This window comes from Dromaius novaehollandiae, chromosome 7 (assembly GCF_036370855.1).
Source record: "Dromaius novaehollandiae isolate bDroNov1 chromosome 7, bDroNov1.hap1, whole genome shotgun sequence".
In the NCBI taxonomy this organism is placed as follows: domain Eukaryota; kingdom Metazoa; phylum Chordata; class Aves; order Casuariiformes; family Dromaiidae; genus Dromaius; species Dromaius novaehollandiae.
Genome location: NC_088104.1, coordinates 44,046,107 through 44,060,885, shown reverse-complemented (window position 1 = coordinate 44,060,885; position 14,779 = coordinate 44,046,107). Strand labels below are relative to the sequence as shown.

The following is a 14,779-nucleotide window of genomic DNA, read 5'->3' as shown; positions in this document are numbered from 1 at the left end:
AGCAGCAAAGTCCCCTGCGGTGCTGCCGCAAATGCCAGGGCTGCTGAGTGCATCTGGGCAATGCCCCCCGCCAGGCCTAGCTCCTTCTTGCAAAGGCCTTTTGAGCATTGAGCAAAGCAGGTGGGGCTGAGGCCCGCCGTCCTGCTGGGGAGACTGACCCCCCAGTGGGCACAGCAGTGGGAGCAGCAGGGTTAAAAATGTGGCTCAGGGCCCTCCCTAGCACAGCCTGCACCTTCCCTGCCTGCTGGGGGACAGGGCTGGTGACATCCAGCCTTGGGTGAGAGTGACGTGGGGCTGATGACATTGCCATCCACTAGCGGCAGGTGCCTGTGGCCGCCCCATGCCCCTGGGTGAGCTTGGTTGAGGGTGAGAGGCAGCGCTCTGCCTGGTTCCCCCTGAGGACAAATGCCTGGTCGATGCTGAACCCTGGCTGTCTCCCTGGTCCTTGCTCTCTGTGTGGCCTCATTGCTGCCCGGGAGCCTCGGCCTTTGCAGCTGCCGCAGCTGGGCCTCAGTCGGGTGGGATGTTCTTGCCGCGGAGCTGGAGCAACTGGGCATGGGCACAGGCGTCAGCGCTCCGGCCTGCCCTCTCCTTGGCCCCAGCCGTGGTGCTGCTCCGTGCGGCTTGTCAATGTGAGCAGCTTGTGAAGGTGGCCACTGCTCTGGAAAGCACATTGGCAGTGTAAGCAGGGCCGGGGCAGCTTTGGCAGATGGGCAGTGACTGATTGTGCCTGTTGCTGCCCCCTGCACTTGTGCTGGTGGCTAGCAATGGCGTCTTGCTGTGCCTTTGGGAGTGGCTGGGGTGGTGTTGCTTATTGCCAGCCAAGGGCCTGTGCTGGGAACGACGGCTAGCACAAACTGGGCCCTGCCGGGCCTGCTACAGGAAGAGGCAAGAGCAGGTGTCGTAAGAGCACAGCCCCCCACGCCCCCCGAGAGCCCCTAAACCCCACAGACCCTAGCTGATGGACGTAGGGCAGCTGTGGTACGACTCCTGTTAGCTCGCTGAGCAAGCCAAGGCACTGAGTGCGTGCGGGACACCAGCCCGGCTTTCTCCAGCACTCGGGCACGTGCAGCTCTTTTGAGGTGATAGTTATGAAACAGCTTGTGAGTCTTCCGCAGCACACAAGGGCTGTATTTCTGCCGCAGGTGTCCCAAATACACATATCCGTGCACCTGTTGTGTCGCACGGCTGCAATGAGGCCGGCCAGCACTTCCCAGAGACGTGGCATGCACGGCGTGCGTGCCTGCTTTGAGTGCAGGCCATTGCCAAAGCTTTAACCTTGCTGGCCGTGCGAACGCTGGCGCAGGTGCCCTATTTTGTGCCTGTTCAGCGTGACAGCCGTACATCTGATGCACCTCCCAAATGTCATCTGTGCGGCAGGCACCCTTGCTACTGTCAGCTAGCTTCCTGGGATTGGGGGAAATAGGGCAGTCTGGCGTGTGCTAGTGTTTGTGATTTCTGGTCATCTCCCAGACACGAGGCAATCTTGGGTGTGTATCCCTGTGGCAGGATGGGGCCCGCGTTGCCCACACAGCGTTGCCCAGGCGGAGGCAGCCACAGACAGAGGGCTTGTGAGAAGAGGCAACTTTATTGGGGTGTGTGCATAGGGCAGTGCTCCCGTGGGGAACTGAATCTCTCCAAAAGGATGGGCAGTCTCTGCGCAGGTGATCACAGGCGCCTCTGTCGCACGCCTCCTGTCAACGGCGTCTTCAGTGGGATCGGGTGAGGATCCGCAAAGTGTGCTTTTGCTCCATTTGCAGAGCCGTCTTTTGGCGTCAGTCTAACAGGCTCCTGAGCCGATCCTGCAGCTCGGTGAACTCGCGCAGCGCCTGGGCGTGGGCGTCGGGCTGCTGTGCCAGGCGCTGGAAGAGGTTGAGCGGGCTGGCCGTTTGGAAGGCCGCTGGCAGGGGGACCTCCCTGGGCACCCTCTCGTTGCCTAGGAGGAAGTGGTGAAGCTGTTTCTCCTCCAGGCAGTGGTGCAGGTAGCGCAGGACATCCCTCAGCCGCTCCAGGAGATGCTCCGGGCACCACTCTGATGGGGGAAGCAGTGTCAGGAGGTGCATGGCGACTGTTTTCAGGTGGACAGAGGAAAGCACCGAGTCCTCCAGGAGGTAGGTGAGGAGCTGCAGACACGTTAGGTGGCAGCTGCCCTGGGGGGCCTGCCTGGCCATGAATCTGAAGAACAGCAGCTCTTGCAGGGCACAGCTCTCCAGCCAAGTTGTGCTGCTGCTGAGGCCGGCCTCTGCCTCCTGGCTGCCCATGAAGAGCCCCGAGTTGTCTTGCTGCACCCCCAGCATTATCTCAGTGTGCATGGTTCTCCCAGAGTCACATGTGAGCTGGAGCTTGCAGGAATGGGAGGAAGGCAGCACTGTCAGCTGGCAGTTTTGTTCCGCAGCAATCACGTCCCAGGCATTTCTTACACAGAGCTGGAACCAGCGGGCAGTTTTCTCCACATCCAGGTAGAAGCCAGTGCACAGGGTGTGTAGGAGCCCGGGGCGCTGATACCTGCGCACTCGGATCTGGGAGTGGTGCCGGAAGCACAGCACATCCCCCAGCAGCTGCTCCCTCTCGCACATGCACTCCAGCTTCACATGGACGTGGCCATGCCTCGCCGGCAGCTCCCCGCCGGTGCCCAGCTTCAGGCGGAAGGAGTGCCCGGGTGGTGGCTTCAGGAGCACGAGCAGCCTGTAGACGGTGTCCTGCCTGTGGTAGCTCCAGCCTTCAAAAACGCTGCCCACACCGATGCACCATTCCAGCCGCGGCAGGAAAGTTGTCAAAGAGAGCATCTGGCAGGCATGGAGGAGGTTGCCCGCCAGCTCTTCCACCACCTTGCATGTGTGGGCCACGTCCTGCACTGGCCCCCAGAGGTGCTGCTGGTAGAAGGTCTCTAGGGCCCTCCTGCCTGGGCAGTCCAGCTGCTGTTCAGGAGAGAGCCAGTGCACAGCACCCACAGCCTCCTGCTCCTCGCCTTCCCCCTCCTCTTCGCTGCTGGAGGAGCTCAGGCCACTGCTGCTGTCACACTCATCAAAGTCCTGCTCCGTGGCCATCCAGAAGAGCCCAAAGAGCAGCACAAGGCCTCCAGCAAAGGCCCCAAACTGCCACAGGTCCCAGGTGGCGAAGACCACATCTCTCCTGAAAAGTCCGCTCTGCGGCTCCTGCATCATCTCCGCAAACTCCTGCTGCAGCCGAGTCATCAGCTCCACCTCCTGCTCCTTGCGCTGCTGCATGCACTGCTCCATGGCCACATCCATGTGGTCACTGACCTTCAGCGGCTGCAGGACAATGCCCAGCATGGCGAGGAGGAGCGCAAGACCCCCAGCCATAGCCTACCTAGAGGAGGTGGGAGAGAAGCAGGTGAGCCAGGCCAGCTGGGAGAGAGCTTGCGGATTGGTGGCGGGAGCTGCAGGCACAAAGGGGCAAGATGGGAGAGGGGGCGAGGGAGCTTGGAGGCAGCAAGGCTGGGATTTGTGAGCGCTGCCTGAGCAGGGACCCCGGGCCACGCCAGGGAAAGCGCTTGGGCCCTGGTGCCTGCAGGCTCCAAGGGGACGCAGGGCCTAGACGCCGACACTGTGGGGCCGGCCCATCCTGCCAACCCTCCCCTGAGGCCCAGCACCCTGGCCAGGCTTTGCCCCGGGGGCAGGGGTGCAGAAAGAGCAAGTGCCACCAGAATGGGGAGTCCTGAGGCCCGTGCCCCCCCGCCCCCCCGCCAAGGGAGCAGCGGCCCGCAGAGCTGCGAGTGCCCGGCGCATCCCCAACACGTCTCTGGGCACCCGGGCTCACTGGGAGCCCCAGGCACCTCTGCCTCCAGCGCTCAGGGTGCCAACATCCCTGACCCAACGCGCTGCTCTGCATGGCTCAGCCCTTGCTGCAGCGCTGGAAACCTCCGGGAGGGAGCTGGCATTGGTGCCCCGGCCCTCGTCCCGTCCAGTGTTGCCCCACTGCTGCACTCACCCTGCAGAGGCTGCCGCAGCCCGGGCTGGCCCAGGCCATACTGCTGTGAACCCAGCAGTGCTGCGGGGCCAATGCCTGTGGGTGCCCTGGTGACAGCCCCCTGCCTTTGTGACTTGTCCTCTGTGCTGTCACGGGGGCACAGCCCCTTTCCAGGGCCAGCCCTGGCCGCCATGCCCACCCTGGCGTAGTGACACACACCTGTTCTGGGCAGCCAGAGCCGAGGCCCTGGCACCCACCACCTACGAGCCCAGGCAGCAGCCACACAGCATGCCCGTGGGCCCCCCTCACCAGGTGGGCAGAAGCACCCAAACAGCCCTCAGCCCTTCTAAGAAAGAAAAAGGGGCCCTGTGGAAGGAGGTCCTCCACTTACAAAGACAGAGTCAGTATTTTCTGAGCCAGGAGGACGAGCTCCGCCTTGCAGGCATCAAACAACTTGGGGCCTTTGGGAAGGGCCAGAAGAGAGCAAGTCCTGCCCCACCACCCCCCTTCCCATGAGGACTTTGTTCCTTTTGAGCCTGGCAAACCTCCTCCTTCCCTCTTCTTCCCTTGGGTTTCTTCTGCTGAGGCAGGACTTAGCCCTGCGAGTCCTGACAATGAAGCGTAATGACAAGAGCATCCCCAGTTAGAGCAGCAAATCGCCTGTGGCTCCTGTCTCGTGCTGCAAACTTGCCCCCTGCAAGTGCAGGCACGGGGACTGGAGAGGCCACGCTGGGGCCCACGGTTCTGGCACGCCGTTGCCCGTGGGGCAGCTGCTCTGTGGCTGCCAGGGTGCATCTGTCGGCCTGATCCGTGCCTGAAGGGAGCTTGCTTGGGGAAGCGCTGGGGCCGCCTCCTGTGCACACTCACGGGTCCACGCTCCCAGCACTCCCCAGGCCCCGGCATCTCGCTGTGGGTGCTTGTGGGCAGAGGACAGAGAGAGCAGGAGGCTCCCCTCTGCCTGCCTCCTGCCCTCCCTCCTCTCCTTGTCAGAGGCCGTATCCAGTTCAGGCGTGGGCTAGGGCTCGTTGGTCGCTTCCCGCTCATTGCGCTAGAGCTCTCTAGGCAGCAGCAAGCGCCCTGCAGTGACCCTGGCCAGAGAGACTTGCTGCTCCAACCAACGTGGCCACCTACGGGTTTTCCCCCTACAAAGAGTGATTTTGTGAGCTCGCTGCGAGACGCATGCAGGACGGCTTTGGGGGGTGCAGCGCACAAGGAGGCGCAGTAGGTCTGTGCACACGAGCCGTCTCCCTGGCACCAGGGAACTGCATGTGGAGAAGGACGAGCCTCTAGGCGGGGAGGAAGGTGCTCTAGTGACCAGAAGGATCAGAAAGAGAGGAAAAGCTGATGGGGCAAGTCTGTGCACCAGTGTAACCACTGCTAAGGCCCATTCAAGGCCAAAGTTTGTGTCTAGGTTCCAGAGGCAGGGAAGGGGAGGGCAGAGCAGGGAGGGGAAGGGAAAGGTAAAAGAGGGATGGGATGGAAAGGAAAGGGAAAGGGAAAGGGAGGAAAAGGAAAAGGGAAATGGGAAGGAGAAGGAGAAAAGGGAATATAAAGTAAAAGAAAAAGGGAAGGGGTTCTGGGTGAAAGAAGTCTCCTCTTTCCAGGCAAGAGAAACCCCATTTCTCTCAGAGAGGATGCCTGTAGCATGCATTTCTGAACCCTGTAGCATGCATTTCTGAACCTTCTCTTATTAAGAGTGACCATGCTCAGCAACAGATGCCTGGTATAGGACTGTAGTTTCTGCACATGCAACATGTGTGCTTGCCTACGTGCACATAGGAGCACATCTGGCAGGAGCCGTATGCCCTCGTAGCACATACTCTTTGGAGAGTGATGAGAAAGAAAGGCGAATGAGTTTGGTATGGAAATGGTTCTGGTGGTCAAGTGGGCTCCAACAGATGGTAGGCCACGAAATGCACCTTGCCAGCATGGGAACTGAAGAGGGGGCCCCTGCATGTGGCGTGGTTGGGGCATTAGCTCAAGACGACCAGTGCCGGACTGGATGGTCCTGGGAGGTGCAGAAAGTAGCCCCTAGTGGAAATGGGAGCTCCTCCTTTATGGGCCTCGCAAAAGACTCCATGTGCACGTGAGCTGTGATCATGTATCCAGTTAAAAGGAAAGTGCCAAGGAGCTGGCCGGGTATTAGTAAAACTCCATGGCCTTTGTGTCCTGCTTGGTGGAAAGAGCAGGAGATCCCCACCCTCATAGGGAAGTGCTCAGAGAATTGCCCTCTGCAGTCTGCGGAAAGTGTCTCTGGCACATGTTCTCGTGCTGCTAGACCACGTTCAGGCCCATGACTGGAACTGGAGCGTCAGCATGTTCCCGCTCCTTGTCACTGTGGGAGGTGGTGTGCTCATAGCCAGAATCCATGTCATGGTCCTGCTTCCTGGCCAGCCAGCGGACCCAAAGAGCAGCACTAGGGCTCCAGCAAAGGCCCCGAACTGCCACCTGTCCCACGCAGTGAAGACCACAGCTTTCCTGGCAAGCCCGCTCGGCTCTTGCATCATGTCCCCAGACTCCTGCTGCAGCTGAGCCGTCTGCTCCTCACGCGGATGCATGTGCTTCTGCACGGCCAGCGTTCCTTGGTCTCTGCTCCAACTACATGCACACTATGAAGCTTCAGCTACACCCAAAACATCTCCTCCCCACCTTAACTATGACTTCCGTGACTATGGAGGAGGTAGAATGGGCTGAATGTTTGGAAGGCTGGTGGCAGGGGGACCTCCCAGAACAGCCTTTGATTGCCTCGGAGAAAGTGGTGAAGCTGTGGAGGCCCCTTCTGCGTGGGGGGAAGCGGTCGCCAGCAGAGAGGGCGCGGGGTGTGGGTGAGCTGCTCGGGGAGGATGGGGTCATCTGCCGCTGGTGCCAAGGCCCAGAGCTGGCCGGAGCGGTGCCCCGGGGGTGGAACTGGAGGGAAGCGTGGGCACTACTCAGGGAAGTGTGCGAAGCAATGCCTCAAATGGTGCAGCAGCCTGCAAGCACCTGAAGCCCGTCCGTGGAACGACGTGGGCAAGAGCTGCGGCCAAAGCGACCAGGTTGCAGCACAAAGTCCGATGTTGAGGGCACAGAGTGCTGCTCCGTGCGGCTTGTCAGTGTGAGCAGCTTGTGAAGGTGGCCACTGCTCTGGAAAGCACATTGGCTGGTTTCCCCAACTGCACCTCACCCTGGGGCCCCTGCAGGGGCTTTCTCTGCGCAGCCCCGCCCTGGGGCCTGCTCGGCAGGCTCTTGCTTGCCTGCTGGCTTTGTCGGGGGGACAAAGCCGGGGGACACCTGAGACAGCGCACTAGTGGAGGGGAGGCAGGTTGGATGGTGCCAGGGCGCTGGGAGCAGAGCACCGCACAGGCCTTGGGGCAAGGAGGCTTGGAAGGAGGAGTAAAACCCGCCATGGCCAAGGACACCTTGGCAGGCCCGAAAAGGTGCTCTGCCTCTTGCCAGGCCTCGTCGTGCCCCCGGGCGGCAGGGGCTGGTCTCAGCCTTGGAGGGGGAAATGGAGACATGCAGAGCCATGGGGCTTAAATCTGCCAGGAGGAGAAGGCACAGCTCCTGCTGGAGGTTTTCTTAGCACAGCCTGGAGCAGTGCAGCGAAGCCTGAGTTTCTGGAGAAGAGGCCAAGCGCAGCCACGCAGGACTCAGCCCCCTGAGGTCTCTGGCCTGTCCTTCCCAGGAGATGGGCCAAACACGCTCAGCTCCCCTGGGGACAGGCTGCTGGGACGGGTGCAGCTGCAATAGCTACGAGGTGCTCTGCTGGCTGGAGGCAAACCCTGCCTTGATGAGAAGGTACCTGGGCACCTGCGCCTGCAGGAGAGCAGGCACCAGGCACCAGGCAAGAAGAGACACTAGAAGGTGGAGAAGAGGCCCAGAGGCTTTTCTCTGCCTGTCGCACAACCCCAGCTGCAGCAGGGCTCCAGGGGTGCCCAGAGATGAGAGAGGTCACTGCAAGCACTGCTGTCCATGTGCTTTGGGAGGAGGCTACTCTGGGAGAGGAGAGGGGAGCCAGGCGCGTTCCCGCCTACAAAGTCACGCTGCAGGGTCTTGGCTTTTTGGCTGGGGAAGGTCCCTGCTGCCTGCTCTCCCCAGCCTGCAGCCCTCAGCACTGAAATCCGAGTGGGTCCCCAGCCCCCGGGCAGGACTTTGTGGACCAGAAACAGCAGCTGCCAGAGCTGCTGGTGCCTACTGTCAGCAAGCAGCTGCGCACTGTACGTACTGGTACTCGGGGTGTGCAGGAGCCTGAGCAGGACACAGCCTGAGAGGAATAAAACCTGTATAGGCATACCTCATTTTAGTGCGCTTCACTTTATTGCACATCGCAGATATTGCGGTCTTTCCAAATTGAAGGTTTCTGGCAACAAAGCAAGTCTATCGGTGCCGTTTTTCCCAGCACGTACTCACTTTGTGTTTCTGTGTCACATTTTGGTAATTCTCGCAGTATTGCAAACTTTTTCATTATTATTCTATCTGTTAAGGTGATCTGTGATCAGTGATCTTTGATTGTAATCATTTTGGGGCGCCACGAACCGCACCCGTATAAGACAGCAAACTGAATCGATAAATGTTGTGTGTGTTCTGCCTGCACCCCCAGCCGGCCATTCCCCTGTCTCTCTCCCTCTCCTTGGGCCTCCCTCTTCCCTGAGACACAACACTATTGAAATTAGGCCTGTTAATGAGAAAAGCCAAACAGCCTTATTACTGATATGGGGAAAGTTTTGGCAGTCTGGATAGAGGATCAAACCAGCCACAACGTTCCCTTAAACGAAAGCCTAAGCCGGACCAAGGCCCTAACTCTCTTCAATTCTGCGAAGGCTGAGAGAAGTGAGGAAGCTGCAGAAGCAAAGTTTGAAGCTAGCAGAGGTTGGTTCATGAGGTCTAAGGAAAGAAGCAGTCTCTGTAACATGAAAGTGCAAGGTGAAGCAGCAAGTGCTGGTGCAGAAGCTGCAGCAAGTTATCCAGACGATCTAGCGAAGATAACTGGTGAAGGTGGCTACGCTAAACAACAGATTTTCCATGTAGACGTAACAGCCTTATATCGGAAGGAGATGCTATGTAGGACTTTCATAGCTGGAGAGGAGAAGTCAGTGCCTGGCTTCAAAGCTTCGAAGGACAGGCTGACTCTCTTGTTAGGGGCTAATGCAACTGGTGACTTTAAGTTGAAGCCAATGCTCCTTTTCCATTCCACAAATCCGAGGGCCCTTAAGAATTATGCTAAATCTACTCTGCCTGTGCTCTATAAATGGAACGCCAAAGCCTGGATGACAGCACATCCATTTCCAGCATGGTTTACTGAATATTTTAAGCTGACTGTTGACACCTGCTGCTCAGAAAAAAGGATTCCTTTCAAAATATTACTGCTCACTGACAATGCACCTGGTCACCCCAAAGCTCTCGTGGAGATGTACAGTGAGATTAGTGTTGTTTTCCTGCCTGCTAAGACAACACCCATTCTGCAGCCCATGGATCAAGGAGTAATTCTGACTTTCAAGTCTTACTGTTTAAGAAATACATCTTGTAAGGCTAGAGCTGTATTGAAACAGAGTAACAGAGACTGTGTGACCTGACAGTATCAGACGGCCTCTGGAGCCTGTGGCAGTTTCTCACGGGGCTAGAAACGAACCTGGCCAAATTCACCGGGGTAAACTGTAGCTTGTGTGAGAAGTCTGATTAGTAGGAGCCACTGCCCTTACAGAGCTTCCCCACGGGAAAGGCTGTGAGATTGCACAGCGTGGGAGCACAGCTCTCTCTGAGCTCCCGGGTGCCCCAGGGACCCCTGGGTTTGGCCGTGCTCCCCAGGGGGTGGCTGGCAGAGGTGTTGAAGCAGCCCGCAGGGTGGGTGCCCAGTGGAGGAGACGTTTCCTTTTGGGGCTCGTTCCCTTCGCACCTCATCCCAGATGTGGATCCCAGGGTGGATGAGGCCAGTGGCTGGGAGTGATGGCGGGGGGTGGGGTGTCCATCCCTCAGGATGGCAGAGAGACCCCCCACCCCCACCCCAGCTGCCCCTGCCCCTCTGCTCAGATGCTGCATGTGGACACTGCCGTGCTTCTCTCCTGGCTGTTGCCTCCCTCTGCTCCTCATCCCTGGCTGCCTGTCCTGTCCTGGCTGTGCCTGGCACAGGCCGTGCTGGCTGTCTCCTTTCCTGTCCCCTTGCCATCCCTGTGCTGCTGTGTCTGTCCCCTCTGCGCCTGCGCATCAGCTGTGGTGCTGCACACCCCGAAGCTGAGACGCAAGGTGGAGGGAGCTCGCGGGGGTAATGCAGGAGGGAGTTGCTGCCCCAGAGAGCCGGGGCAGGCTGCCCTCCTGCCACAGGCAGCTGCCTCTCCCTGCCTGCTCTCTCTCTTCCAGGGGACAAATGGATCCCAGCTCTGGGATACTGCCTTTGCCGTTCAAGCCTTTCTGGAGGTAATGCTCCCTTCAGGGCTGTGTGCTTCCTCAGGCGAGTGGCCTCTCCTGGGCCATCCCCAAATACTGCTGGCTCCTACTGCACATCCCCTCAGAGCTCTGCTGTGTGGATCCTGGCATCACATTGCACACCAGGGCTGGGTGGACACACTGCTGCTCAGAGCTGTTGACCTGTTACTCCCCGGCCATGTGGGCCCTGGCCAGGCAAATGCCTCTCTCCAGCCCCAGCAACAAGGGCTGGTCCAGCTCCAGCTGCAGAAGCTGCTAGTGGAAACAGTCAGATGGATCTGAGTGAAGTATAAATGCAAACCTATGGGAAGGGCTATAGGAAGGGCAGGAGTTGATTGCACCTAGACCAGCAGGTCAGCGAGATCCCAGCACATCCTCTTCTAACCGAGGGATGTGCGTGTCGGCCGCAGCTCCGTGCTGACTGTGTACCTCCATTTCCAGGCAGAATCCCAGAAGGTCCCGGAATTCACGTCCTGCCTCCAAAACGCCCATGAGTTCCTCAGGTTCAGCCAGGCGAGCAGAGCCGGTTGGCGGTGTCTCTGTTGTGCTGGCTGCGCAGACTCTGAGTCTTCTTACCGCCCTATTTAATACCTCTGTTTTCCTCTGAAGAGATCTTCTGCCTGCCCTCACTGTTGCTCTTGTTCTCTGCAGATGCCGGAGAACCCAGCCGACTACCAGAAATATTATTGCCGTATGAACAAGGTAGCAGAGCTGGAGCTGGCTGCTGTGGGATGGGTGCTTGGGGCAGCAATTTGGGCAGAGGGGATGGGACTGAGGGGCAGCGACTTCCTCTGTGCAAGGGGAGAGCAAGTCTGGGGGAAGCTGCTGAGCCCTCCTGACCCTTCCCCAGGGTGGCTTCCCCTTCAGCACCCGGGACTGCGGCTGGATCGTGGCTGACTGCACGGCAGAGGGGCTGAAGTCGGTGATGCTGCTGCAGGAGAAGTGCCCCTTCCTAACCAAGCCCGTCCCCTCTGAGCGCCTCTTTGACGCCGTGAATGTGGTAAGTGCTGCAACAACTGGGGCTGTGGGAAATGCAGCCAGCTAAACTGAGCTAAAACAGGAGAAGGCAAGGCCTGATGAGTTGCTAGGCCTGGTATCGCATAAGCTGGTACAAGGCCTGTGGCCTGCTAATAGCGATGCTGACACCATATTTACTGTGATACAAGTCTCTGGAGTGATGGTCCAGCTTGGGTGTGCCTATGGCTGTGGGTTGGGATGTGAGTTATTTGCCAGCCCTGTGGGCTTGTGGGCTTGACTCTGTCCTCACACCTGGCTCGGGGGTGGACTGGGGTGGCGCTGCCTGTGGGCCAGTTGGGTCCCCACTCTCTGCTTGTCCGGGCAGTTGCTGAGCATGAGAAACTCCGATGGAGGCTTTGGCACCTATGAAACCAAGCGAGGAGGTCGCTTACTGGAGCTGCTGAACCCCTCGGAGGTGTTTGGTAAGGGGAGCTGTGTGGGGCGGGTTGTCCCGCCCGCTGCAAAGGGGCTGGCCCTGCCGTGCCCAGTGGGTGCCTGGCTTGGCCCCAGGTCCCTCTGCGGGATGAGCGTGCGCTGGGGCCAGGGAAGGGGTCGGCAGCGTGCTGCGGGGAGAGCTGCCTGGCCCAGGGGCTGTTGCATTGCTGTCCTCCTGCCCCCGGCAGGTGACATCATGATCGACTACACCTACGTGGAGTGCACGTCGGCCGTCATGCAGGCGCTCAGACACTTCCACGAGGTCTTCCCTGAGCACAGGGCCCCAGAGATGAGGTGAGACGCTGAGAGGAGAGTGGGGCAGGGGGAAAACAGGCTGCAGTGACCCATGCTGCCTGCCATGGCCCCAGCTGAGACGGGCCCTGCTGAGCCTTGTCAGGGCCCTCTGTGTTGGCATGGAGCTGCCCTTGGCACCTTCAAGGCTGGGATGCTGCTGACGTCTCCAAACCAGAGCTCCCTGTAAGAGGCTGGGGCCTAGCCTGGCTCAAGGAGCGGGGCGCAGGCCATTTGTCTTCATGGCATGAGGCAGGGGGGACCTGGTGAAGAAGCTGCCTGTCTCTTCACTTAGCGGTTGCCTCCATCTTGCCACCATTTGCTGGCTGGGTTTCCTGTTGTGTGCCAGCTCGTGGCAGAAAAGCATCCAAGTGGTGCGTGATTTGCCTGTGAGATCCCATGGGGACTGTGAGGCTGCCTGTCTGCTGTCTTGCTTCTCGCAAGGGCCCACCAAATCCTCGGAGGGACTGATGGCTGCATAGGCAGCCACTGAGCTTGGGCTGCTTTTGAAGCAGGCGTCTTTCTCCCGACCAGAGAGACTCTGCAGAAGGGCCTGGACTTCTGTCGGAGGACGCAGCGAGCCGACGGGTCGTGGGAAGAGTAAGCAGTGCTCCTGGGGCCTGGCTTTTCCCCGGCAGCCCCAGTATGAGAGGGACCGTGGTGGCAAGTGCTCGTGGCTGGCAGGATGTGTGGGAAAGGCAAGCAGGGGCCAGTTCTTCCCCCCTTCAGCTGCTGTGTGCTTTGCTCTCCTGTCCTTTCCCTCCAGCCCAGATGGAGCAGGCACCTTGCACGCTGCACGAGGCCTGGGCAGTCCTTGAGGGCTGGGGTGGCTCCAGCTCCTCTGGTTCCTGAGTGGCTGCTGCCTCCTGAGCAAGCTGGGAGCAGTCCTGGTGGGGCTGGATGTGGTTGTGCCCTAGCAAACACCGGCTGCAGGGTCGGTGCCTCTGTGCAGCTCTGCACTTGCTCTGACCCCAGCAGCGTTGCAGCCTGCATCTCCCTTGGGCTGTGTAAACCTGACACTACTGCTCTCCCTTCCCTCCTAGGAGCTGGGGGGTTTGTTTCACCTACGGCACCTGGTTTGGCCTGGAGGCATTTGCCTGTATGCAGCACACATACCGCGATGGGTGAGTGAGGGGCAGTATGCTTCCCGTGCCCCTCTCTCTTGGGCAGGGGCAGGACCACGTGGTGGGGCTGAGCTGATCCCCTGGCTGGCCCAAGAGCTCCTCCTCCCAAATCTTATGCCTGTGATATGACCAGGGCACTTGCTGCCAGAGCCTGAAACTCTTGGGCAGCCCCACACTATGGGCATGGTAGAGCCTGGCTCCCAGCTGACTGGGGCACGTGGGTGCAAACTCTCCTCGGCCCCCAGCCCCATCTGATTCTCTGCCCCATCTTTGCAGGGCTGCGTGCAGAGAAGTGGCCCGGGCCTGCCAGTTCCTGCTCTCCAAGCAGATGGCAGATGGTGGCTGGGGAGAAGACTTTGAGTCGTGCGAGCAGCGCGTGTACGTGCAGAGTGCCGCTTTGCAGATCCACAATACGTGCTGGGCCCTGCTGGGACTCATGGCTGTCAGGTAGGAGCAGCTCTCGCCTCTTCAGACACCGTGTGGCCCTGAGCACATAGTGAGATAGGAAACGCAGGCCAAGTTATAGGGAAGAGCTGGCACGGGCCCTGGGCCCGGCCGTGTGCCGTATGACATTTCCTGAAAGATGCTGTCGGTCACAAGCCTGCTGCGGTGAGGGACTGGCTGGAGCTGTGGTCCACAGGCTGGTGGGGCTCTTGATGCCTGGGGGAAGGGGGGCCCGTGCAAAGCAGGAGTCTGGGTCGCAACCGCAAGCCCCTGGCCTGGGACAGTTTTGCCATATTCTTTATGTCTGGTGTGCTAGGGTCATAAGGGGTCTTCCCAAAGCACTCGGCATGCCGGGGACAAGCATGGGGATCCTGGAGATGGCTGAGTTCCCTAAGCGCGTGGATGGAGGTACATGGATGGTCCAGATTTGGGAGTGTTTACATCTCTGTGCTTTGCAGGTACCCTGATATTAGTGTGCTGGAAAGGGGCATCAAAGTGTTGATCGATAAACAGCTGCCCAACGGGGACTGGCCTCAGGTATGTAGATCCATTCTTGTCTCTCCAAGGGGTTCCTCTGGTGTTGCAGCTGTCCTGGGCACTGTGCAGCTGTGCACAACCGGCTGCTTGTGGTACTGAGGCGGCAGCCCAAGGCTCACGTGGGGTAGAGGGAAGTGCTTCCAGAGAGGGCGATGCTACACTGAGGAGCGTGGATGAGAGGGATGCAGTGGGTCCCCTCTCACCCATACCGCCTTGCTGTTTTTCTCTCTCAGGAGAACATTGCTGGAGTGTTCAACAAGTTGTGCGCCATCAGCTACACCTCCTACTGCAACGTCTTCCCCATCTGGACACTGGGGCGTTTCTCCCGGCTGCATCCCAACAGCCCTCTCGCTGGGCAGCTGCAGCCCAGATCCTCCTCTGGGGCAGGGAAAGCCCCAGAGGAGGCCTGGTCTGCCTGAGCCTGGGCCACTGCAGACACTGTGGCCTCCAAATTGTCTCTGCTATCGCCTGCCACGTGGGGGCACAGGACTATTTCAAGCAAGATCTCAACGCTGGTCTTACCACAGCCCTGGACCACTGCATCTCCCAGGGAGGAGAGTGCCAGCATGGTGCCACTGGGTCCCCGTTTGCTTTCTGTTGAC

General features: G+C 59.5%; 2 protein-coding genes across 2 annotated transcripts; one reads left to right on the top strand and one right to left on the bottom strand.

Moving 5' to 3' along the window:
• Positions 1-1,775: 1,775 nt before the first annotated feature.
• LOC135328943 (inositol 1,4,5-trisphosphate receptor-interacting protein-like 1) lies at positions 1,776-3,323 on the bottom strand. The gene has a single exon (XM_064515520.1). It carries the CDS (start codon positions 3,321-3,323, stop codon positions 1,776-1,778), a length of 1,548 nt encoding a protein of 515 aa, XP_064371590.1.
• A 6,514-nt stretch (positions 3,324-9,837) lies between these two features.
• Positions 9,838-14,673, top strand: LOC135328910 (lanosterol synthase-like). The gene is made up of 10 exons (XM_064515415.1): positions 9,838-10,320; positions 10,981-11,031; positions 11,180-11,329; positions 11,672-11,768; positions 11,970-12,075; positions 12,607-12,672; positions 13,116-13,196; positions 13,473-13,643; positions 14,099-14,177; positions 14,411-14,673. The coding sequence occupies exons 1-10, from the start codon at positions 9,853-9,855 to the stop codon at positions 14,594-14,596; spliced, it is 1,455 nt and encodes a 484-aa protein (XP_064371485.1). The 5' UTR covers positions 9,838-9,852; the 3' UTR covers positions 14,597-14,673.
• The last annotated feature ends 106 nt before the right edge of the window (positions 14,674-14,779 follow it).